This window comes from Anopheles nili, chromosome 2, assembly GCF_943737925.1.
Source record: "Anopheles nili chromosome 2, idAnoNiliSN_F5_01, whole genome shotgun sequence".
Lineage (NCBI taxonomy): Eukaryota > Metazoa > Arthropoda > Insecta > Diptera > Culicidae > Anopheles > Anopheles nili.
In genome coordinates, this window is record NC_071291.1 from 59,116,796 (window position 1) to 59,143,336 (window position 26,541).

General features: G+C 45.5%; 1 protein-coding gene across 1 annotated transcript in view; it reads left to right on the plus strand.

The window, feature by feature from the left end:
• Positions 1-26,541, plus strand: part of LOC128727050 (nephrin-like) — a 172,720-nt gene that overhangs the window by 126,937 nt on the left and 19,242 nt on the right. Inside the window, exons 5-10 of the mRNA XM_053820914.1 lie at positions 7,623-7,775; positions 14,515-14,688; positions 18,486-18,776; positions 18,883-19,050; positions 19,547-19,678; positions 22,496-22,632. Of these exons, the coding sequence (XP_053676889.1) occupies positions 7,623-7,775; positions 14,515-14,688; positions 18,486-18,776; positions 18,883-19,050; positions 19,547-19,678; positions 22,496-22,632 (1,055 nt within the window). The remainder of the gene's footprint in view (positions 1-7,622; positions 7,776-14,514; positions 14,689-18,485; positions 18,777-18,882; positions 19,051-19,546; positions 19,679-22,495; positions 22,633-26,541) is intronic.

Genomic DNA, 26,541 nt, shown 5'->3' on the forward strand with positions numbered 1-26,541 from the left:
GAAAGCATCCAGGCACTTTTTTCCCCCCGAGCGCCCTGTACCCTCAGCATTCCTTTCATCTCAATGGTCAGCACGAGCATAACAACAGGGCGTCAGTGAGCGGTATAAAATTAAAAAACAAAAATAACGAAACAGGATGCACCCAGCGCCACATGCAACGGGATACACAATATCCTTGGCTCCTCATTTCTGCCCTTTGGAACGTTCTGCGTCAGTGACAAAATAACAATACTTTTCGCCATAAACCCGGCTTGGCGCTTGTTCAATTCCAGGCGGTGCATAACCATGTTGGCTATAATTCAACATTCTGTTGAGTTAGTACTCAAAACACTTCTGTTATTACTCGCTTTTGGTCCATTGTTCACTTTAACCGATAAATGTGAGATATATACAGAGCTTGACCTGATGAAATGATCAAATGAAATTAATACGGGCAATACAATGTTGGCAAAACCATTGCCATTTGTTTTTTTTTAAATTTAAGGTTAATATTTAACCCGCAAATATTGTTTTTATTTCATATATTAGCCTTCAAAGTGGTTCAAAAGCACTCCATAAACCTATACAAAAGCACAGCCTGAAAAATATCACTCTGATAACAAATAATCGAAGGTTGATATCAACGTTTACCATTCACCTTTTTATCACTTTGTACGAAATTTATCACAGTGCACGATCAATCGATCTTCTCCAACAATGGACACAAAATGAATCCTCGTAATGAGCTTTATTTTGCTCATCGTAAAGCGATTACCACAGCATGGCCTACTATCTAAAATAGCCCTTTTTGGGTGAAACACGGAAGAATGGCAAAAATTGTAGCGAAAAGAACAATCGCATGGAGGCCTTCCTTTCAACGAGTTTGAAAATAGGAACACTATTTTCATCCCACAATCGCCGAGTGCCTGCTTGGGACTTTACAAGGGAGCACCAAAAGGATGCCTTACTTTCCGAGTGATTCGAATTTTCCGCACACAATTGCACCCAGGTAAACAGCACACCACGCCCAAAACCCAGACCGGGTGCATTGCACTGTGCATTCTTTATGCAACAATGGTCGTTCGCCCGTTCGCCTCTGATAACAATCAACCAAAAAGGGGCTTCCGCCGAAAGGAACAGAAAGCCAAAAATGCGGCGGATCGATCGACTTCCATTCTCCTTTCGGCCAAAAGCACTCAGCCCGAAAGCGAACCAGACACGCGTCCGGTTGCCTTTAACCATCGGAGCTAAAAAAGGAACTACTGCAAGCGCTGGAAAAGAATTAGTTCACGAGTCCACCAGTGCTCTGGTGCCGCTGCAGGGTTCGCTAATGCATCTGCATCGAGAACTCCGGCCAGGGACGTTGCGCCTGACAAGCGTATAAACCATTGAGCGCAATGGATAAAATCATTACGTAATTGAATTTAATAGACTTACCTTGGAACCGTGGCCGCTAGTGCTTCCCAGCATCGCACAGGGACCTTGTTATTGGCCGGCAGATATGCGGCCGGGTTGGTGCGGTTGAGCCGGTTCGGTTGCGATGAGCCGGAAAATGAAACCATTAAGGCGGTGAAAAAGTAAGAAACTACCAACTAGCAGCGATGGAGAGCAAAAAAAAATCACACCGACACAAGAAGCTTTACTGCGACGATCGGCGAATTGAGCACAAGAAAAGGAACGAACACAAAAAGAAAAAGGTCAAACGATGGTCCCCAAAGTACCACCAGCTTCCGGTCGAGCAGTCGAGCAGATCCACCGCGCCACCAGCTCCCCGGTGTCCCCGGTGGATTTCCGCCCAACGGACGCTTCGTTCCGTTGGGGTGACTTTGTGTCCTCGTTATTTCGCCAACCGTCGCCCGGGACCGCTTTGGGGACCGGTCAATCGGATCGGTTGTTTCAAGGATAACTGCTCGGCTTTCCTGAGGGGAAGCTTTTTTCTTTTTTGCCTTTTTGGCTGTTTCCCACCGTCCTTGCGAAAGCGACGGTGCTCACTTTCTCACTTTTTCGGCCACGCTCGGTGACACATTCGAACACATGGTACCCCCCAATGGGCAAGTGCAAAAGTTTATTGAAAATATGGAAATCCCCGGCAGCGCTGGGTCCTGCGGATACGCTTCTTATTAAAAAGTTTACAGAAGGTATAGCCTTTGCGTGCGGCAGTGTGTGGGTGTGAGTGTGTGTGTGTGTGTGTGGGGGGGGGGAGGGGGAAGTTTGTCCACGTAAACCGGTCTTTACGTACGGTCCTTTTGGTCCAGCGTCTCAACTACTCGCTTGGAAATCGAAATAAAAAAAAAAGTGAAACGTCTCTCCATTGCATACATTTAGGCGTTACAGCAGCCGCATCGTCCCTGCTATCTTTCCGGTCAACTTTCGTGTCCCAAACGCGGCCTGACCGGGGAAGTCAAAAACTTGTCCGCATATTAAAAATGTATCGAGCCCAGCTAAAATGGCAATCGAAACTCGCTAACGGGAGGCACCTCCCACTCCCAAAAAACCCTGTCCCAAAAGAAAACCCGCTCCCATGAGGTACTCGAGCGCCGAGGAAACATTGCACCGTTGCAGCAGCACCAACGATAGCCACCGGACGCAGACCGAGAACGCGTCGGAAATCATGTGCGACGGACCTGCCGACGATCGGGTTCGATGCCCAAAACGGACTGACCCGTGGGGAACGGAACCGACCAAACGGGTTGTCGCCATTTGACCGAACCATCGAACTAGAACCCCATTTACATACATATGAGCTTTTGGGTTGTGTTTCGCATGCAATCATACAACGCCGAACCCTCATTTGCAACAGCTGATGAAGGGATCGTCCTACACACACACACACACAGACACCCACGAAAGCCTTCAACCAGGGGTTGTTATTTTATTTCAATTTTTTCGAGCATCATCTGCACGCTTTAGATGTTCGGAAAATAAAACCATTCGCCATCGGGCAGCGGGAAACATAAATTGTTTCACCATCGTCCCCGCAGAGCCATCGGTGTGCTGTGAAGTGGCGCAGAAGTGTGGCAAGGCGGCTGAAGGTGCAAAATAATAAAAACATTCCGTATCGGCGGCCATTGTTTGTGCAGGCACTATACTAAATTGCATGTGCGAGGATTGTGATTTGTTTTAAAAAGCAATAATATGTTTCACACGCAGATGATCGTTATCACTATCGTAAACAGGGATGAATGTCGTAAAGGTACTAACAATATTGGCATTTACATGAAATTTCATCAAACATATATTAGGTCAAATTGTTATTGTGATATTTGGTCTAAAACTTGCGGGAAAACATTGATATAAAATGTAAAAAATAGATGAAGCTTTGTTTTAAAAGCTTTCATAACAAAACAGCGGCAGTGAGAGCCAAATGTCCCTTTACATTAGCAAAAAAGCATGCAAATTCATGCTAAAATATAGCATAAATTATTTTAATTCGTTTTCCATTTCTCAGTAACATTAATATGCCTTCATTCGTAATTGAAGTGTGTGAAACAATACCGCGAATTAAACTCTTCATTCAAAGTATATATTCATTCAAAGTTGTTCAATTGTTTACAACTACCAACCATTACACCATCTGCATGTGTGAGATGGGATCCATTAAAAGATCCTATTCCGTACCAGCCTTGTCTCGTTTGAGAAAAGCAAAACCCATTGGCAGCACTTGCAGCGATTGAATTAAATTAGCTGCCCTACAGCAGCGCGTCTCTTACGTGGTTTGTTTATATCAAAATTGCATTTTGTACTGAATGCTAATATTTACCCAAATTAACAAACTTTTACAGCCACCACGTATACGCTCTTAATTCGCTTCCGAAAATAAGCCACATCTCTCGGCAAAAGCTCCCATTCTGTATCTTTCTCTCTCTCTCATTCTCTCACCCTTGTTTGCTTCTGCTTTCTCTTCTTACGTGTTACATTTCCGCCCACGGATCGCCGGTATCTTGGCAGCCCCATTTCAGATTCGGATACCCTTTAACTTCAAGGCGAGGTTCAACTTTGCCAACCCTTTTCCCAAACGGCGCAAGGGAGAGCCTGGATGGCGGGATCCCACCAAAAGGAATAAAGTGCGCCTGAAAAAGAAAGTCAATCTAATCCACGCTGATCCAACATCCATTCTCGTACCCGCACTCTCGCACTTTCACGAACACACACACACACACACACACACACACATACACTTGGATGCTTTCACTCACAACGGTGGTGCCGAAAATTCGGCGCTTTCGATCCTCTGCTGCCGCCGAGAGAATTCATCATAAAATTTTTATCCATGAAAACGACTTTTGGAAAGTTCATTCCACCCCATGCCCGATTTCCATTCCATTTCGAGGGGTTTCCGTTTCCGGCGTGCTTTTGTACGACCCTCGGACACACGGGCCTCGGAAAATCCTTTCGCTCCCGCTTCGACACAGACACACACCCACACACACAGAGAGGCGAAATATCGGCGCACGTTTCACATCTGGCACTTTCAACGGTGGTGATGGGGTAGTGGGGGCGTGGAACGGTCAAGGGGGTGAGAGGTGGGAAGAGGGGGGGGGGGTAGGGGGTTGGAGGTAAGGTCTCACCCACGTGCCGGGCGAAGGGCAGAGCAAATCTTGCACCCTTTTCTCTTCACGAAACTCTCAAAACCACCCAACCCACGACGCGGATGCGACCCATATGAGATTTATTTTCCACCCATTTTCCTGCGCGCGCTTTTCCCAACGTGAGTGTGTTTTATACGTCGTTTTTTTTTCTCTCTCTCGAGGTCTGCGACGGGGCTGCTCCATTTCCTTCGGTGGTATTTTTACAACCATTGCATAAGGAGCCCACTTCCCGCAAGCGCAAGCCAACGAAAGGGGGTTTTCGGTTCGAGTTTTGTGGCCTGGTCCCTACTACAATGGACTGGCGGGGAGATTGGGAAGGGGAGCGGGGAGGGTGAAAAGAAAACTCAACCCCCGCTTTTGTTGCGCCACCCCCACCTCGCTTGGATGCAATATGTGTGCAATCTTCTCCATTTCCATCCAGCCTCGTGATTGAAGCAAGTGCGCCATCGCTTGCGTTGGGTGGATGGGGTTTTTTTTTTGCATAATGCCACCCCTTCCGGTTGCTTTCCCTGCCGACCTGGGAGGCGGAAAGTTTCCGCAGCAGATGTGGAATTGGCCGGCGTGGTTTCACCTTACGCGAACCCGACGTTCAGCGAGCACTTTCGTGGGGCTTTTTTGTTGTGTTTCATTCTTCCCGAAAATTCCACCCCAACTTTTTTACCACACACCTAAAAGAAGAACACTCTAAAACAACTACCGCACCTTCCCAGGGCGAGTGGGTGGGTGTGTGGGTGGGCCGCGAACGAAAAGTGAAATAAAGAGAGACACATTATGCCTGCCGCGCGCTGTCATTTCGAGTTTTTCGCCGGTTTTTCGCTTTCTGCGCGGTTCGCCGTGCTTCCGCGTGCAATTGCAGTGCCGATGCAACAATTTTCCGATCTGCTGCGTTTCTGCTGTGGGTTTGAAGCTTTTTTTTCTCCCTCTACATTGCCGCATGCTCATTGAAATTCAATAGGGTGCAAAATTTGCCCCCTTCCCAACGCTGAACTGGGCTGGGGTAATTTTTCAATTTCGCTCCCGTCACCGGCATCGTTACACGGCGCTCGATTGCCCCCGGTTTTGCCCTTGCGTTCGGGTTTTTTTTTGTTGCTTTGTGTGGAAGGGTTTGGAAGGGTCTTGAAGCGATCGACACGCGTACACGCCTCTGGAGAGTACTGTATGAGTGGGGGTGATAAGCGAGAGAGGCCAAAAATGGGGTGGCCAAGCTACACTTTGTCGGAGGCATTTTTTGGGCACGCAATCTTTGCTTTGGGAATGGGATGGAAGTTGTGTTTGTTCGGTGAGCGACGCTCAAGAGCCATCAGCAGCCGACACTTTGAATTGTAACGGTAAGCAAATATATTATGAACTGAAAAATGTACATTCATTTACAGCAATCCACATGACAAAAACTCTCAACAATATGGTTCAAAATAGTGCGATGGGTTTCAAGATGTTCAAGAAGTATTTGAAGAACAACAATAAGTATTTGTTTATCTCCTGCCGTGAAGCTTTTTTTTTGTGATTTGAAAGGAAAATAATAAAATTACAAAACCTTGACCATATATAGTCACGTGAACCTGACGCTACGTGAATTAAACAAGCAAAAACATGCTCAACTAAAGCATAAATAAACAAAATGTAGTATGTATCTAAATCACTGCACCTAAAATAAGACAGATTCAATAAACTTCCAGTGAAATAAAAATAAGCCAACTAGATTAAAAGGAATTAAAACTGGATCCCTATAAAAGTAAATCATAAGCAATTTATCATAGTAGCATTGAAGCCTTAAATTGAAATTATTTTATCTGCAATACAAACACAAAAACATCACGATAATGCAAAGATATAATCTATTGATTGGTTTTCGTTTGTACTTCATAGCAAATGGTACAAAAATGACACGAGAATAAATATAAAACCATGGTAAAAGATATTATCATGCATCACGATTTGTAAAAAAAAAGAATGCACCTAGCTTTGTAGTTTCCAATTAATGCAAACTTCAAGGCTAACCGTTGCAATTAATGTAATTTGCCCAACTTTTGCACGCTCCGAACTGTGCGAGACCAGGCTCAATCTCATTTTCCAATTATTTCTTAGCCAGTGTCTACCCGTACGGCGGCTGGTTTTGTTTGGGAGCCAGCGCGTAATTGGAATTTTCATAAAGGATATTACGTCCCCTGGCGTACATTATTCGCACGTCTCATATCTTGCCAAGTTCATGCTGGAAGCTGAAAGGAATTCGGCCACCCCAAGCGCTAATGAATGCAGGCGCTGGGTGTCAGTTTTAAAAAGTTATAATGAACGCGCTTTTTTCTCCCTCCTTTGCTGCCGAAAGACGGCGCTGCTCCCATCGTAAGCTATGCACCGACTACCGGTACATCCGCATTGCCGGCAAGCCTTTACTTTCGGTTCCCGTCCGTTGGCAATGGAATTAACAATCAACCAGCGAGTCACGGACACCACTCAAGGGCATCATTGCTGCGGAAAAGCGGGCGAGAAAAACAGCTACAGCACCCACACCAATGCCACCAGCTCGAATGTGCAGCAGTAAAACAAATCGCTATAAAATTAGATTTTTATAGCATCTCAGTTCGTCCCCAGTGGTCCGCACCGGGTCGCTTCGGGCACCTAATCGAGACGGTTCTTCTCCCCCATCGAGCGCAGAGGTGGGTCTCGTGCTCACCGACAGTACGTAGGCCAATATTTCATTCAATTAAAGTTCGGCCGCGTTAAGGGGGCAGGGTTTTTCGAACTGCGGAACTGCGAACTGTGGGAAAGTTATGGCTGGTGGGAATTTCCACCGGTCACCGGTTGGCTTAACGATCACCATCGCTCGATCTCGCCCCACAGGTGTACGAGACGCGGGTCTACTCGAGGTCTACTACTCGTTAGCTGCGGGCAGAACTTTACCATCGCACAATCACGTTCAAAACATTTCTCTCTTCACCATCTCGGTGGAGGACAAACTTTTTCGCCTATGGGAGGTCTGCCGTTACGGTGGGAAAAATTTGGCATCGTTTTAATTCATCTGTCCGATTCCCGTTTTCGTATTCTCTTTTCCAACAGCGCCACCGTCGTCGATTGAAATCCAGGGCTACAGCCAGCACGCGAAAGCCGAAGTCCGGGAGGGCCAAGATCTGTCGCTGACGTGCACCGTACCAAATGCACGGCCTGCTGCTCAGGTCGTCTGGTACCGGGCGAATGTGGAGTACAAATCAGGTAAGCATGGGACGCGTTTTCATTCTTTCCTCTCTTTTTTTGTTTTTCTTATTCTGCGCCATTTAAATAGCTGGCGTGATTGCATTTTCCTCGCTTGCTGGTCGTCTGGCTTCGTGTGTTCGAGGTAAAGTTGAGAAGTTTATGTTTGGAAACCTTTGGCGTGAGACGCATTCGATTTGGTTCTTGCTGGCCAAACGACATCGATTGACACTGTTAATTGCAGGCTTCGGTAGATCAAAAACGCCCGTTTGCATACCTGTCAAATGCGCCCTTTGACATTTCTTTCGAATTCAAAATTTCCTTGAAAATTATTCCTGAGGTGCCAACGTACCTTAGAACATTAATTTTCGAACCACCCAGCTTATGCCCCATTTTCAACGAATATTCATCCGCTTGAAGAATAGGGAAATGTTAAGCTCATTTCTTCGAATGTCGCACACGCTGCTAATTAAGCGGAAATGTACAGCCGTATGTTACACATGTGAAACCAACTTTCTTCCCGGAGTTTCAAAACGAAAACCGAACTTTTCCAATGTGCTAATCCCGCTCCAGCGTTCTTGTACCGCTAGCAGCTGTGATTTGTTCAATTTCGCGAGAATAACTCTTAACGCGCATCTACAACACGCCGAAAATACACACCGTCAACTCGTCGAGCATAAAACCGGAACTGAATGACGGTGGAAATGTGAGGAACATAATTTTGTTTGATGATATGGATGGCAGAGAACGTTCGGTGTAATTCTATTAGACGCGCCTTTGGGACGTTCGCTAGCATAGCATGGCTAGCTTGGATTAGAATTTACTTATTCCAAGAACGTGTTTACAAACACTTGATGAAGTCTTACAAGGCTTAATGTCAAATGCCCTGCAAAATGAATAATATTGGGTACATCTGTGATAATCCTTCAAACGAAAGCTACAAAAAAACAAAAACTGATTCGCTTGAGAACTTTATTCGAAAAACTTTTGATTGAAAAAATGAAAATTGATCCCAGATTCTACTATGAAAAACGTTTAAATTAACAATCAAGCTAAATAAGTAGCTATAGCAGCTTTCAACTGATGTCTGCTTTTTACAATTCATACTACTGGTTTTGAAGTTTTTTTTTTTTACCAAATTAGAGCACACCATTTCCGTACGTTAATTTTCAGAAAATCAATTTTATCGACATTTGCAGCACCCTACCATTTGCTGCCCAACACACTAACTGGGTTTCCATCCACAGCGACCAACGACGAAACGCTGGCAATTTCCAATAACCCAATTAAGCACCATCAACTTCATCCCCAGTTTAACCCGCAACGAGTGTCACTTTTATGTCTCTTTCATGTGCAATTACCAGCAGCCCGCCGCCCCCCAAATAACATTGCAACTCAGCTGGTCAGCGACCGATCACGCGGGCAAACCCCAACCGCACCCACTAATGTTGAGTGGTGAATCGGTAACAGAGAACTAATTCGCGCCAGACAAAATTAGATGCTTAGATGGTCCGGGAACGCGACCACCGAAACCACAGGAACTCGACAGGTCAGGACACCACCGTCGCCACCGCCGTCGGCCACTGCATCGTTCGAAACGAGAACCCGCAGCTCGCATAATCGAATCGCTCAAAATGTGCGTTCTGCTCGCGGGCTTGCAGCCTCGGTATTGCATTCAGCTCGCGGCAAACCAATCGCGACCCGCCTCAGAACAGGTCTCACTCTAATCTGCTCGCACCCAGGGTGGACATTATTTTGATAGCTTTTCCCCGGGACGCCGGAAGTGGTCCCGCGAGCAGTCTCACGTGTGATTTACATGAGCCGTACCGTACCGGGGTGCGTTTGCAAATCGATTCATCCACAGGGCTGGATTCCTGCGAACGAGCCAGCTGAATTGCGCTGGTCCGAAAATGGGAATAAATCAATTTCGGCTCTCCAAAAACGCCACCCAACGTGCGTTGACCGATTCTAATTACCTTTTTCTGGTCGAACTGCTTTCGGCAGTTTCCCGGTGCACAGGTTCCATTGCTTTTGGCACCGAAATTAACATGCGCGAACCGCAGGCGCAAGAGTGCACACCGGCACTGTGGCACCGTAAAACATTTAAGGGCCTCGCCGTATTATGCGCATTACAAATTGCGCTCCTAATGATGCAATAAAACCGCACATGAACCGGTACCGGTCGGGAAAAAGGTACACCTCGGGAGTTGACGGACTCAACGTCCCCGTTGGTTCGAATGGAAAACTGGCTTTTCCGGCAAGTAGAAAAAAAAGGCCACTACCAAAACCGGCCATCGGAGGGCTACGAATAGACAGAGGCTTTTTGGTTTCTTCGTGCCAAACCTCAACGACTGTTCGTTTGATAATCGCTTACTTCGTTCATACTCGCCGGCTGCATCGGCCCCGGACTCGGAGCGAGTAATGAGAACAAATTATGACAAGTTTCCGTCACAAACCGGAAGGCGCTCACGAGCTCCCTTGCCGGACCCGTTCAAGTGGAAAAATCCCAGCCTCAATTAATTTCTCCTCGATGACCGCTGTTCCGGGCCCCGGGGTCCGGGTACGAGCGGACATAAAAATGAACAGTAATTATGTCATAAATATGCTACAGCTTCCACCCGGGTCTGGTGGAACGGGTCGGTTGTATCGTTGTGCCTGCTTGCTCTACACAGCCAGCAAAAGAACCCTTCCACTAGGGCGGACGAACCTTTTTTGGGACTCGAAGCTCGCCCGTCGAGGCTGACCAGAACAAATGCTTTGCCCCCGGTTCGGTGCAAAGGCAGTGGCACACAAATTAAGCACAGTCCCAACGGAATGCATAATAAAACGCCTAATGGCGGTGGATGTCGGTGGATGGGTTCCATCTTCATTGCACCGAAAAAGCGAACGGGAAGCGAGTCGGGAAGTCTCCGTTGCTTGGAGAAGAGTTTGGACATTGCCTTCGTGGCGAAATAAACCATATCAGTTTAATGAGTGCTTTTAAACACGAAGCGTACACAGTCGAAATCAAATTAAAGCCAAGACGTTCATGCACAGCTTTGGACGTCGGATGAAAGCGACATCTTCCGAGAAGAGGCATATCGCGAAATAATAATCCTTCGAAAAGGCTCACGTTTATGGACGAATTTTAGTCAATTTGTACCTTTTTTTTCGAAACACATGCCACCCGTCACATAATGTACTCGAATGAATCTTAATTGAATCACATTACTAATAACTGCTATCATAATTATTCCATAATTCGTTCTAGTGCAGCGTGATGGATCGTTTGTCTGTTAAAATTTTCCCTTCGAAACGGTTGGAAGGGTACTTTGGCCAACCAACCCACCGGGAGAATCTAATTAACATTCTTGTATTAAATGTTTAATGCCCGAGCAATTATGAGCCTAGTCTGTCCGACGGACCGTCGACAACCCGCTGACACCGCTGAAGGATGTTTTGATGACCTTTCCATTTTCCCTACCAGCGGTAGCGTTCTTTGGTCTTTGCTCCCATCGACGTCTGCCTATCGACAGCGACCTCCTTCCGGTTCGCACAACAAAGTAGCCTTTGGACGGGCCCTCGCCCACGCAGCGACGAAAGCAATTCCAGTTTAAATGCTCATTGATGAGAGTCACGTTTTGCGTGGCCCGGCCCGGGCGTGCCTTCTCGTAGCGCTGGCATCGTTCTGCACCGGAATGAACCGTCAACGAACCCGGGACAGGCGGGGCTTTGATGGAAGAGTTTTTCGGTTTTTATGGTCAATTTGAAAAGTTGGTATTCCACAAAAGATTTATCGGAAGTCCAACCGTGGCTGGGCCCACGCGTTCGACCGAGCAGCTGAATCTCGATCGACATTTTGCTTGCCGAATGGTGAAACATTAAAGGCTTCTTCGGGAAGTTGGGTGCGACTCGCGGCAACCATTAGGGAAATGGAATCAATAAAAAGGGACACATTGAACGGCGTGGGGAAAATTTTAAATGCCAATGAAGCAGTGGCGAAAAATCAACAATCATCTGGATCAGTACAAACATCTTAATAAACTCCATCAAGTTTTGGTTTCTTAAAATTTAAAGTTTCAAATATCTGAGTAACCTAATTTGTTCCTAACAGACGTCCTAAAATATAAATTTTATATATCTGAATGTATATTTTCCTGCAACCCGGTTCAGTTCAATAATGTTCAATTCAATTTCTATTTGTTTGGCGATCCTAAACATGTTTAGTAACATCCCAGTTTACAAGGAGAGTTTTGTTTTTCTGATAGAGATGCAAATTGAATAATCAAACCAAATAAATGCAGCAAACTGCGAAATGTCGGCAATTATACACCTAACATAAATTCCGTTATTTAAAGAAACTATAATTTTGATTTTTTGATGCATTTATTTGAATATACAATACTTTCAAAAGCATTAGGTTTTTTTGTTATCCAACCAATTAAAAAGAAATGAGGATCCGTTCAGCGATGTATAACGCATTAATAATTAAAAACATATCGTGGTTCGATTGTTGAAAAAAATAATACCATTAATACAAATAAAAAAACAATAAAAATACAATTAATACAAGTGAAATACAAACAAAAACTATACTTGAAACTGATCATGAAATAGATGTACATTTTACCGAATCATGCTTTCAGTGCTCAACTAACTTTGCAAAAAAACTAGTTGAATTGTTTATCCACCTTCCACATTCATGTTAACTTTATTTATTGAAGTTAGAGAGCATAATTTAATCTAAACAACACGCAACTACGCAGTAAACCTGGTATCGTTTTCGTTGGATAAATGTGAGCTTACGTTAGTGTTAGCAGCAATCATAATCCGATATTAATTTCGAATGCATCAATGCAAATGTTTATCAAGTGCCATGTTTACCCAGTGCTACCAAAGAACCAGATCTGATTGGTCAACTTTGACGAATTTCGCATTAACTAGTTTGATTAAATTTACTCTATACTTCAGCGAACCACGGTACACTGGAATTTGGCAATTTTGATCCACGAACGGGTAGACATTGTTTTATCGGTTGCAAAAGGGCCAACCCCCCCCGAAATTGCATTCGTGCCCATTTTTCATCCCTCGACCCGAGCGGTAGAAAATGGTTCGCTTCAAAGCATGAAATATGCATCATTCATGTGCATGGAAAATCTTTTCAACCCCAAGCTCACCGAAATCGCAGTGTGATTTTTCTGCTTGCTTTTTCTCTCTCTCTCTCTCTCTCACGTTCTCTCGCTCGCTCTCTCTGTGTATTATCTTTACCGGCCAGTGTACACCGAACGTTGCGCCCGATATGAACCGGAATGGAGCATTTGTTACATAGGTAAACATAAAACTCGGAAACGTGATCGACATGTATCATCGTTCTATTATCCCTCCTTTCCAACATCCAACCGGCACACTGCTTACGCAAGCAATGTGCCGGAAAAGCGGAACCAAGGACCCTTCGGCGCCTCGCATCACAAAACGACCGTCCAGCCGGTGCAATATCATACTCGTCGTACAAGCTAACCATCACTCTCGACCCTCTAGTGCTACCGAGCGGGTGAGCGAGCGGGTTCTAAAATAAACAGCACTTAAAATTATCACCATCTGTAGCTCGACTCGAGCCGTGTGGCGCACTTGATGATGCCACACGGTGACGCATGTGGTTCGTGCACGTTCACTGGCAGCTCATCTCGGTGGCAGAGTTTTGCTGCTGCTGCTGCAGCGTCCCAGGTCCCGGTCGGGAGATTCGGGATAAGGAAAATGAGCTTTTTATCAGTGATGCTCCTACGAGCCGGGAGCTGGTTTTTGCCGGAGTGCGACCGGGTGCGTGTTGGCGCAACATCTTCGACTGTACCGAGACGGTACGCCCTCCCGGTTGCCAGTAACGTTCGTTAAACAATGATTAGAGCCTTAGCAGCAGAAGCAGCACCGGCAGCATGACGAGAGCACTCGATGCAGCACTGGCGCCTCGACGACAAAGTTGCAGTGTCACCGAGCTGGGACAATAAAAATCAATAACTGTAGCAAGTGTAGAGTGAGTTTTCTTTTTCCACATGGGACATTTTTGCTCGATGATCCTGGCACACATTATCGGTGTTCGAGATGGAGCGGAAAAGACCTGTACCCGACCGAAGTGCCGGCTGCAAAGCTGAAGAGGAATATAAACCAAGCCTCACTAGCCGCCAGGAATAAACGATCCAATTGAACTCACACCAGCCGGTGATGGCATATCTTTCCAAAATTGATACCGTATTCAAGCGTTCAATTTCGGGACAATCAGGGACCTGCTTCAGGGGTGTGCCGATCTGTTGTAATTGAAAAAAACCAGGCTCGTTTTTAAACGTTGGCCATCTTCATTGTCCACCCTGCGTGCGCGTTTGCTGGTAGTTCGGTTGATTGTTTGTGTGTTTTGTATCGCCTCCACCGTTTAGTTTAAGATACCTCGATATCTAATCCAAATATTTTGTTCCCCACTCGGGGACACACGTTGAAATGGTCCATCGTCATTCAGCTGTAAAAACATGCCTTCCCGGGAAGAATGTTATGAAGTGTGCCATGACATTTTGGCCACAGGCACGATCGAGTGTCACCGCCACCAAGTAGGCGCAGGGATTGCGAGAGTGTCACAAGCGATTTGTTTTAGAATTTAGCGCATTTGTTACACGGCGCCATTAGTGGGTTTTCTTTCCGTGAAGAAGCAATTCGACCTATTCTATGAGCGGAAAACAATCGACGAACGTGCGACAACGTGGCGCTGCTAATTCGCCTTCCGCCTTTCTCGTTACAGACAACATCGATACGAAAACCGCGGAAACGGAAGACCACCGGTACACGGTGACGTCCAAGTTGCGACTCCGACCGACGGCTGAAGATGACTACGTTGACTACACGTGCCACGCCCGGCATCAGGCGATCCCGGAAGACCACCCAATGCAGGCCACCGTGCAGCTGTCCGTGCTGTGTAAGTATACACAGCCATCGGTCCCGTACTTTTCCGCCTCACTGCAAGTGTACTAATGGCTACTTACGCCCGTCGATTCCGATTCCACACCCGGAACTGGGTTGATTGGTGCGCGTCCAGGGGGGCAATGAGCTTCTAGTCACGTACCGTGCAGCCAATCGAGCGAACGCGCGAGCTCGCGAACAGTTTTCCGTGCCGGTGGGTTTCGTCCTTCTCACGCCCAGAGGCCAATTGAACGCCGTGGGGTGGTGCTGTCGAGACGCTGTCGGGGTCTATGATTTCTCAATCAATTGATGGGGGTGGCAGTGAACCTTTTTTTTCTCTCCCTCTCTCTCTCTCTCTCTCCCCTATCCGGGTTTGTTTCGCAGTCTGCGCGCGTGGGGCATGATTTTAAAATTGCGGACCTCAGCAAAGCAAGTAGGGCACCGTGACCCAAAGACCCGGAAGGAACGTAACCGAAAACTTACCCCCTGTTCCGGTGCCACGGGATGGGGACGGAAAAATTGAGATCGTGAAGAAAATGCGCGCCCGCTTCCATTACAAAGCAAGGAAAATAACTTTTCATTTCCAACACCGAGAGTTTCCATCCCATGGACGGGCGGGTGGCCAGAGGAACGCGTTTCATGGCACCGCGAACCAAACGAAGCAGAAACAACTCGAGAAAGAGAGAGAGAGAGAGAGAGAGAGAGAGAGAGAGAGCTTTACATGATGATGGTGGCACTGCTTTTCTGCTGCCGGTCGCCTTTCCCGACGCATTAACACACGGCACACGGAATGACACGGCGTCACGAGGCAAAAGTGAGTGCCAATGAAAAGCTGCACCAGCGCCGGTGCTGGGAAATGCCAACTGTAAGCAATAACGTCGCACACGCGAACGACGATGGTGGTGACGATGGGATGAAGGGCGCGACAACAATTGTACGCCCAGGTCCTTTTGGTGGCAGGTTTCTATTTTTTCCTTTTTTTTTTGCACCCACCCCGGTCACGATCGCACCGTCGAGGACACGCGAAGGATATGATTTCAAGAATCAGTAAGCGTCGTCTCCGTGTTCCCCCCTCAAACCATCGTAGCCGGCAGCGGTACGAGTTTTCCTTCCACCGTGCAACCGGAGTTGGGGGAAGAAAAAAAAAGCAAACGCGCCCGAGGAAAGCTACGCTGAGAGCAGTTAAAATGATGGTGGAGAATGTAATAAGTAAATATTAAATAAAAATAAACAACCGACAGCTGGCGGGCTGGAGCACGTTGGAATCCTTTTTCCGACACTCCTGATACAGCGTTGCGTTGCGCCGAAGGGGAGAACCAGAAAAAAGGGTACAACAAACTTCAACCGGAGCTGGTGAGGTTTTTACCGCGAGCTTCCCACGGACCGAGTCGTCGAGCAACAGAAACGCGTTTTGTTCGGGTGGAATGAAAAATCCCTCCTTCGCGCTGAATATGATTGTGGTTGGTGATACATATCAGCCGGAGATGGAGAAAGCAAGGGAAAAAAAGAAGAAAATAAAAAAGAAATAATAAGTGCTACCAGGTCAAACATTGGAATTATCTTTCGCTCGCGCCACGAAGTGGGTTAAAAGTTCATAGAGGCAATGAAATTAGCATAATCTGCATATCACTGCAACTCGTACCGCGTGCACGTCTTCGTGACAATTGATTCTGAAGTCACGGTGATGAAGATAAAACTACGGTTGGATAAAATTTGCGCGCCTGCGAGCGAAGGGTGACGGAGAAAATAAAATCCACTCCTAAAGTCGCGCCAAACGGGAGTGTAGAAGGCAACAAAAAAAAGCAAGAAAAAAAGCGAGTGAATATGCGTTCCGCTGAGCGAGCAGCTTTTTGACGCTTTCTCGAGATGGATTACTATGCAAATGAAATGATATAATTAAAGTAGTAAAACAAGCGGAGGATTCGGTGCTTGCACCAGAATTTTATCGTGATGAATTGCTGTCTCCGGGGTTTGCCGATTGAACTTCGAGTCCTCGAGAAACGAGCTGGGTTTGGATCGGTGACGAAACGAAGAAGCGTTCTTGATTATTCATTTATTCAGCTGACATTTCGTCAGTTCTTCGCGCGAACTTTACCGGGTTCTTACGACTTGACGCTTTATGCTATATATATAAAATTAATAGTATGCTAAAACGCCCCCCTGTGCTGCCGGATCGATCGTGAATTGATAACTTTTACTGGATTCACAAGTTTCAAGCGTTTCCAAGCGTTTCAAGCGTTCCACAAAGCGCTTCGCGCGTCTTTAGTGAAAGCTCCACTTTAAATCGCTTTTCCGCCTTCGCCTCAATGTTTCGCCTTCTGGAGCATTCAAAACCGGTAACATAAATTAATTTTTGCACCGTCAGTTCACGCTTATCATATTATGGCACCACCATCAGCCCACCAAAACCCCATTAAAATCCCAACGCTCTTTCTTGAGCTGATGTCGGGTGCCGGCGACGTGCACACGTTCACCGTTCGCTTTTCCGGGAAGAGGACTCGTGTCGCAATCGTTACACACAACTAGTCAGGGGGTGGTTCGGGTGCGAAAAATGCCCTCCAAGAAATGCACTCAAAGGATTAGCATTCAGGATGCTGAACGGAGAAGCCTCGTCGGCAACGACTAGGCAACGACATCACATTAAACGGATTAGCACACGCGCTGGGTGACGTGAGAGAGAGAGAGCGTGAGCCGGGCAGTTCCAATATACACACCCGTTTCGATTTTCCATCATTTTCATCCCACCCACGGTTCGGTGTAAGCAAAAGCTATAGCAACACGTCAAGCGAGCCGCAAATTTAATACACCTTTTAGGAGCTTCTATATTGTTGTTGCTTTTTTTTTTCGTCCTTATTCATTCTGCTCCGTTTTCGTTAGCATAAAACAAGATATATCCGAACCGGGGCCATATCGGGGCCGAACAAAGCGCTTTGCATAACCCAACTACGTGCTTCACCGCCGAAGGTGAAACGGTGAAAGCCAAACCACCAGTCTTATCGCCACCCGCTGGGAAGACTGGAAGGCTGGCAAAAATGCACATTAGCGATAGCGCAGCGTAAGCTCGCGCAAATGACGACAATGTTGGCATTAAAATTCAATCTACTTATCGTCCCGCCCGTGCGCGCCTTTAGCCCGATGTGCTATAATGGCACACAGCCGCACACATCGCACATTATCTAAGAAAATTAGCATTTCTGGCATTATTTATGCGCGACAAAGACAAGTTCGAAGTTTGTCCTAACGAATGGCGCCTGGGTTTTGGTGCGTATATAGCTGCTTTTTTTTTCTTGCTGTTTTTTTTTGTGTGCACGCGATTTCGTCGCTCTTTGAACCCTGAATAAACACGAAACACAGCCCTAGAGGTAGCCGAAGCACACCACACGTGCATTGGTGCTCCTTTCTACATGCAGACACACACACACTCGCACAGGATGATGCGGTTCCACAAGGAACATGTAAATTTGTTGGGCAAAAGCCAAACGCGATAAGGAAATTAATTTTACCGTCACCGCGCTCGGCTCGATAGCGATTTCCGCCCACAATTATCGCCGGGTTGGAAATTATGAAACGAGACGAGTCCTTTTACGTGTCGTGTGCTTTTACTCTGCATGCAAAATGTACAGCGCATGCATGTTGTTGAAAATGATCTCCCATATGGTCCTATTAGTGGGTATGGTTTTTTTTTAACAAAAAAAAACCTTACAACACAATTGTGCAACATCCCACAGCACTTCATCTGCTTTTCGGATCTTTTGCTAATTTTTCTCTCTCATTCTCTCTCTCTCTCTCTCTTTCTCTTTCTCTCTTTTGCAGATCCACCCGGTGCACCGTACATCGAAGGATACGTGCCGGGTGAAGTGATCCGTCGCGGGCAGCACGTGCAACTGGTGTGTCGCAGCCGCGGTGGCAATCCACCGGCCCAGCTGATCTGGTACAAGAATGGGAACCAGGCGCGTATGGCCTACCGGACGACGGATCGGTTGTCGGAGAACATCTACTCGTTTGTGGCCGAGGCCACCGACAACAAGGCTCGGTTGCGCTGCGAGGCCAACAACAATATGGCGTTGAAAATTCTCAAAACCGAGATCACGCTCAATGTGCTGTGTAAGTGGTGGAACACTCGCAGTTTCGCATTTCAATGACTTTTACCATGTGAGTGTGTGTGTGTGTTTATTTCATCTTTTTTTTGCGCGCTCTCTTATTGCTGCAGTTGCACCGTCACAGGTCATCGTTTCCGGACCATCGGAGGCACGTGTGGGAGATAGTGTGCCATTGCAGTGCCAGACGACCGCATCGAATCCGGCTGCGGATATTAAATGGGTTGTCAACGGAAAGCAGGTGGCAAATGCGACCTCGAAGGTTGTCCCGAGTCCCGAAGGTAATGACTTTTGCATAAAATCAACGGCCCATTTGCGATGGTTTGGTGGAAAAATATGTTGTACTGAAAGCGAATTGCGAATACATGATTTAGTTTTGGAACTGTCCTTTTTGTTTTAGTGTAGTGTAAATTAAGATAATTTACAGGAATTTCATAACGAGCATGAGTTCTATAAGCACGAATAACAAATAAGTAAGATCAACAATAGTTCAGCCACTGTTTGTGATAAATATCCATAATATATAGCTCTATATATTACTTCATCAAATACTTGAAAGCAGTTAAAACGTTGAATGCACTACTTGCAGTCAGAACGATCGAAGTTAATTTAATACTAACGTATGTCATTTTTTGATAGAAAAAACCTTTAGCGATAAAAGATACTTACACGTACAATGTAGAATGAAAATAATATGCATAATTAAATAATAATTAAATAAAGCAAATCAAATAAACTTTATCAAAAATGTTCTCAAATATGCTCTCTTTTGTACAGGTGGATGGGTCACAACTTCCAACATAACGGCCATTGTCGAGTCAAACAAGCGATCTTTAGTTGCCATCTGTCACGGGGTGAACATGCAGCTACCAGAAAATGTACAATCAACGCATACTGTCAACGTGCTCCGTGAGTATTGTTAACGAGCTATTTTTTTTATTATTTTTCTGATACGTGATTCTTCAAATCAACCGTAGTCTACCTTTGATAAAATCAACCTGTGTTGCAACCTCTTCAAACTAGCATAAAATAGTCTAATGAAGCACACTTCCCACATAGTCGTTCACGATCTTTTTAACACCTCTGGCAAGAGGGAGTTTTTTGAATTTACAATGCTCGAGTATGATAAAATCGTTAGATTGAATATAATCCAGCGAACAGTACACTGCACCTTCAGTAGACAAAATGGGTTCAACTCTGCGAGCATTTTAAATGGTATGCAAATCGACTTGTTTTGTGAGTCTGACGTCTGGCTGCCAGACGCCTGCCAGTGCTGCTGATGAGTAGTAATGATAGCTGATGACCGCGGAAACAATAGCAAAAACAGCGCCCAACGGGGATAATTAAGTACCTGCGTTTAAATTTCGCTGCAACTTTAATCAACGCTCTCTTTAACGTCGTATAATCAGCGCGTGCTTTACCTGTACCGGTGCGATGTTTCAACGAACTCGACGTCTACCACTCCCATCACACGGGCGATAAGAATTCAAGCAAGATAAACGATTCTCGAAACACCGGTGACCGGTTTATGGCAAAATCTTAAGCAGCGGAATCACAAAACACCCGACTACGTCTTAGTTTGTTGTGGCTGGTGCGATGATGCCAACCAGGCCGAACCTGGAACCTTATCCGGTGAGGTTTATGCTCAATGATCCGAGCGAAAGATTACTTCCAGTCAATCAGGATAAACTGTTAAACCATGCACCCGATACCATCATGAAAAGCGGAGAAATCCAAAACCTTGGGTTCATCCTTTCAACGCTTTCAATTTACGATTGACGTTCGCTTCTTTGTGCGTACCACGGCCTCACGGAAAGACGCTAATTAGGTGGAAAAGTAAAACAGTTTCCCAGAAACACTTGATACCAAAACTGTTTGTTTAAGACCATCCCAACGGTTAGGTGAAAAAATGCCTAAATTATGGCTCAAAGGCAAGGAAGCCGAAAGGAAAGCTATAAATTTTTGCTACTTTTTGAAAAATTATGAATTCAAATTTAAATTTTTTAGTGCTATTGAAATTCTTTTCCTAAGCCCTTGTTCTAAGATAGTAAAGTACAAGAAAATTTATTTCAGTACACAACACGTAGCTTTAACGGATTGAATTAGCCTTACCTATCCTTAAAATTTATCGGTGCCGTTATGTGCACGTAGCCGTCAACAAAGTAGATCACTATGAATCATTGGGCTAGCACCGCAGAGGTAATTTAATCAATTTCCATTCAATGCCTGTACCCCCTGCTGCCCGGGAATAATGCTCGAGACTAATTAATGTCCATCAACGCAAGGTGACGCCACCAAAACCGAAGACTGAATAGCCTCAGCAGCCACGTTGTAAAGAGAATTTACCATCAATATCATGCTTTACTGGCAGGCAAGCAATGAAAACTGCTCTTAGAAACTCAATCCTATTTTGGAGTAAACCAAACATGCGTCGGAAACTTTTATGCGGTTTAAACGCACAATCTGAAGGGAAATTTTCATGTTACGTAATAGATTCGGAAGGTTGAAAGTATTACTAAATGTAAAGCGTTCATTGATTCTCGAAACATCACCACGTTGATTCAACTGTCTGTATCATTCGATATAAAATCAAATCAAAATGTCAAAAGAACCTACTTTCGATAGAAAATTGTTTAGCTACACTTTGTTAGTTTTGATACACACTCTACTATACGAGTGAAAATTCAATTACGTTTTGCATTTACAACTCACGTTTGAAAAGAAGATTAATTAATCAGTTTGACGGGAAACTATCTCAATCTGGCAAAGTAAACGAAAACACCCCCACAGCCCGAACCCACAGCCCTCGATGGAGGCGCCTGGTAGTTCATTCCATCACCAATTTACGCTGGGGTCTTGTGTTTGAATCCATTTCCAGTATTGCTGTTTGCCTTCGGTTAAATATGTGCGCCTATGCGATGCAATGTTCCCATCGACCACGCATATCGGAGTGGAATTCAATCCTCAAAGTTTACTACCAAACAGTTGCCGCGTTTAATTAAAATAGTTGGGCCCAAAGTTCGGTTTCAATTTTGCAAAATCCGCCAAACCGGCAGCAGTGATCCGCCTTAAACCGTGAATAAGAATGTACCGAATGTCAGTATAAGAAACATTTCGCAAACCCCGCTGCTGGCGGGATAGTGCAGGGCGATTCCGGCAAGGGGCGAAGAATAAGCGGATTAAAATTTTAGTTATCATTTAATCGCACCACCATTAAAACCGCCGGCGGAACAAAAGCGCTCTGTTTAACGAGCGCGTAGCTGGAACTGAAATAATTAATCCAAAGAAGCTTGAACACAGTGGGCCAACTGTTCGAATCGAATGGCTTTCATTTTCGCTTTCTTCGTTCTTCTGTTTCTAGCGGGGAATTAATTTAATCCGACGCAGATAAAAATTGTTCAAAAACTAAAAACTCCTCAAGGACTGCCCGAAAATTTATGCAAAGTTTATGTTCATTCAGATTTTAAATCTTATGAAATGATTTTTCATGGCAATATAAGCGAATTCTACCAACATACTTTTCTTCTATACGACTATATATTAAGTAAAATATTCTATACGACTGTAGAAAAGGTTGAACTATTTATAATTAATCAATACCAGTTACAATTATCCTCCCATCATATGTAAATTTATGTAATTTAAAAAAGCTGTCGAAAAGCTGCATCAACTATTAAACACAAATTTTATCGAACGTTAAAGCATCCTCCCATTTGTCCGTTGCAGTTCCTCCGGGACCACCGATAATATCAGGATACACCGATGGATCGATAATACCGGCTGGCTCCAAGCAGAAGCTTATGTGTGTGTCATCCGGCGGAAATCCTTTAGCAACCCTGACATGGTACAAAAACGATAAAAAGGTGAGCTTTGTTAGAGTTGTTCCATTCCCTGTGTTTGTGAAACATATTTGTCGGTTGGACACGTTGTGGAAAAGCATCATGCTATTACTTTTGGCTTTTGTTCAGTAATGACGGTTAGCTGCACGTGTGTTGATGTTTCAGTGCAGTTATTACTAGTGCTTTCGAATTTATTTTACACTATTTGAAAAATGCTGTATGCAATTCTGCTCGGGTGATTGTTTTCAATTTGAGAATTTTTACTGCAGCATTTCTAATTATTAAATTTATCACTAAATTTCATATACTTCGAATTCACTTAAATAAATCTCTGACGCTGTAAGTTATATCTCGAAAAGTCAACATTAAGATAACGATAAGAGCAATACCCAAAACATAAATATGTACGTTGTTTTGAAGCATAAAAATTTAATATATCAGTGTTTCATTTTCTTGAATGTTTCACGAGCTTTAATGTTTGAATTACTGTTGAAAAGCGTGTGGTACGAAATAAAAGTATCCACCCGATAGTACCTTTCCGTCGTCATTATCTCTCAGCTCCTCGTATTTCAAAGTGCTTTCGAAGAAAGGGAATGCTGAAGTTTGCACCAAGCGCTCTTGCTATCTGCCGGAAAATAGCGCACACCAACAAAGGCCCTTGAGAGTACGAGCAGAAAAAATTCGCTGTGCTAATATGAGCAGCGTGCGGAAAATTCTCTGCTCGATGCAAAAAAAAACCCCAGATTGTGGTATGGAAAATCTATACCCCCCCGCTTTATGCTCACGACCTATGATCGCTAACCTAAACGTACTAAACTTCAATACTCGACGCTCAAATGCTCGAGTTTATTAAAATACCTCTCCATAAATCAATGCCCCATTCGCTGGGGCGGCACCGGAGCAAACAATAAAAAACTACAAACACATTCGAAGCGAGCTTGAGGGCATGTGTGTTTGTGTGTGTGTGTGTGTGTTTCCGTTCATCTGGCATGTGTTTCCGGACTCCTGTCTGACCTGTGGCGAAAAAGGGCGCCGAGTGTGTACGGCGACAATCAAAGTCACACTCGCAAGAATAATATTCCCGATAATAAACGTTTCTCAAATTGAATTCCTCGGTAGCGCCGGAACGGGCTCACCGGAAGAATGATGAATGGGAAGAGAAAACACACTTTTCCTCCAGCCAGAAGCAAAGCGCCAGGATGCGTGGGGACGCGAAACGCCGGAAAGTCAAAACCCACAGGAATGGCCAATCTCGCAAAAGAACGAGAACGCCAGACGTTCCGCGCGGTTTCCCGGCGAGAGCCGGTTTGAAGAATGTTTTGTCGGTGGGGAAACGGAAAACAATTCACCGGCCATCGGACGATCGGTGGAACGGACAAATTTTATTGGATTTTGGTTTTCCCTTCACCGAGCGCCGAGCCCTTCCACGATGGGGCCGGCGCGCTGGTCAAAGCGAGTGTGCGAGCGTATTTTCCCAGCTAAAGGCAACAAAGCGGTCAGCCGGTGGGCTAGCGATAGCGATAAGAGTGCCTCGCCAACCGAAGTCAACCGACCGAGCGTCCAGCACCGGAAAACGGGGGCGAAAAAAAAAGGAATTAAGCCAAACGCGCCGCGACGAGCTGCGGTTTGCCTGAAAGATATGAATACTTTATTGGGGCGGGTTTTTCCATTCCCACCTCCCACCACCGAGGGGTTGCATTCAAGATGGCCAATTCGGCAAACAATGGCGGCACTATCGCTTAAAACCGAGCCCTCGAGCGCCAAGCGCGAGGGTGGCGTGAAGCAACGACGAGCGAAAAAAAAACGAAGAAATACGCACGCGAACAAACACCATGAAAAACCCGTCGATAATAAGATAAGGCTAAGCTTCGGTGGTCCTTTCTCAGCGAGGTTTTGGGCTCGCGTTACGCCACGCGAAGGCACAAAAGGTGGAAAGCAATAACAAAAAAATAATCCCCCTCATCCCACCCACGCGCCGTGGAAATTGGAAACCCACCGCGGCGCGGAAAGGGCGAGCGACATTAAATTTTAATTTATATCATTTGATCCATAAATATTTATAACAATAAAATAAACAATATCTCGTTATTATTGCCTTTCAATATACGAGGGCGTGTTGATGGGCTTTAAAGGCATCGTAACGTGGCCCGGCCACCCGTTGGCTTGAGAAGGTGCTCGACAGTTTTCCTTTTTTTTTTTTTGTGCTCTTTTTTTGCTTCTTGCACCCTCCTCTGCGAACCGAAGCTTAACGCGACGCGTTGTCACGGATTGGTATTTATGGAGGCTTTTCTGCAGCCCTTGAGCCGCTTCCAAGGCAGCGAGTACTTCCAATCCCGCGTTTCGTTTCCGGCGAGCTGGTTTTATGACGTTGAGGCGGCGTGACGAAGCATCGAGAGGATTTCCCAGAAGAAGAAGAAGAAGAAGGAAACACAGCCACCGTATCCAATATACGCGCCCAGTGCAAGATGGCGCTCGCCCCTTTGCGTCCGTGATTGATAAAGCGAAAATTTGATATCCTTTTCAAACGCCCCGCGACTTACGCCCGGGGGCCTTCAAAAGGGGCCTTGTTTTGTTCCCCAAGCTTTTATGCTCCATCTCGGGCTCAAGCCTCCGTTCCGAAGCTGCTCGATTCATAATCGATACACTCACGCAGATCCACCAAGACCAAGCTCCGAAGAAGGTGCTTCCAGTTTGACTAGGGGAGCCTCTTTTTTTTCTCTCCTTCTTCCTCTTTGTTATCCTTCTCTCACGCCCATATTTCCCACACCACGCTTATCTGCTTTATTCCAAAGCCAAAAAGCCACCCTTAATGCCGTGGGTGCGTGTGTGTGCGTGTGCGTGAGTGGGGCCGCGTGTGATTGAATGGTATTAAATTTGCTAACTGCAAACTTGTCCGTCCACTTGGGTGGGCCTTTCGCGAGCTTTGACCTTGCGACGCGGGGTTTCCGCTGGCATCCGCTGGCCAATAAAATAAAATGTGTCCCTTTTTTATGGCGGATATGAAGGCGCAAAATGGCTACAATGGTTCAGATGGGGGGGGACCACCTCATCGGGTATCGTTTCGCTCGCGCCGGGCTTTACGGATGCACAAAAGCACTGATGAACAATGAAATGGTTAAGCACATCGTTGTTTCCTGTTTGGGTCTGTGTGGCTGTCAGTGTATGTGTCTATTTTTTTTTATTGTTCATCAAAATACACATCGCGATGTGAAACGGATTTGGTGGTAAAACGGTTTTTCGAAACCGCGCGGCTGAAGGGTGTAGGAAAAAAAAACCATCCCTAACAGGGATGGTGTTCGTTCGGTTCTCATTACAAAATATGGGTTTCATTTGCAAAACCCCTCGTAAACGAATATTGGATGGCTTGTTTCTATCGAATGGCTTCGGAAATGGAGTAATATTGCATCAACAAATGTAATACCTTTCAAATACCCACAGTTGAATACAAAAAAAAAGAGCGTTATCCTTCAGGGAAGTATGAATTTAATTTAATATGAAAGTAAAATAATAGTGAAAGCAACGGTTCATAAACCGTATCGCTGACATCATCTAATAAGCTCGATGTTGGCTTAATACATGAAGAGAGCTTTAGACTGATGGAATATTAAACACCCCTTCAGCAACGCGCGTTTCCGTTCCATAACTTGCGTCATATCGCTACGGGCGCTATTTCTAAATGAATTTTCCCAACCATCCAAGCAGACTGAATCACTCCCAAGTGGCGGAAAAACTTATCGATCTTATCAACCCGATCTCCGTGTCCCGTCAGATGTGGCATTTTATCTGGTGTCCTCGCGCAGCACCCGGCAATCGTTTTCCATCTGTGTTAACACCGGTGTAAGCTGACACGACGTACACAACTGATAGTGCCTCCTTTGATAGCTCCTTCACTTACGCGCAATTGTGCCACACCACAACTTTCGCAAAAGCGCC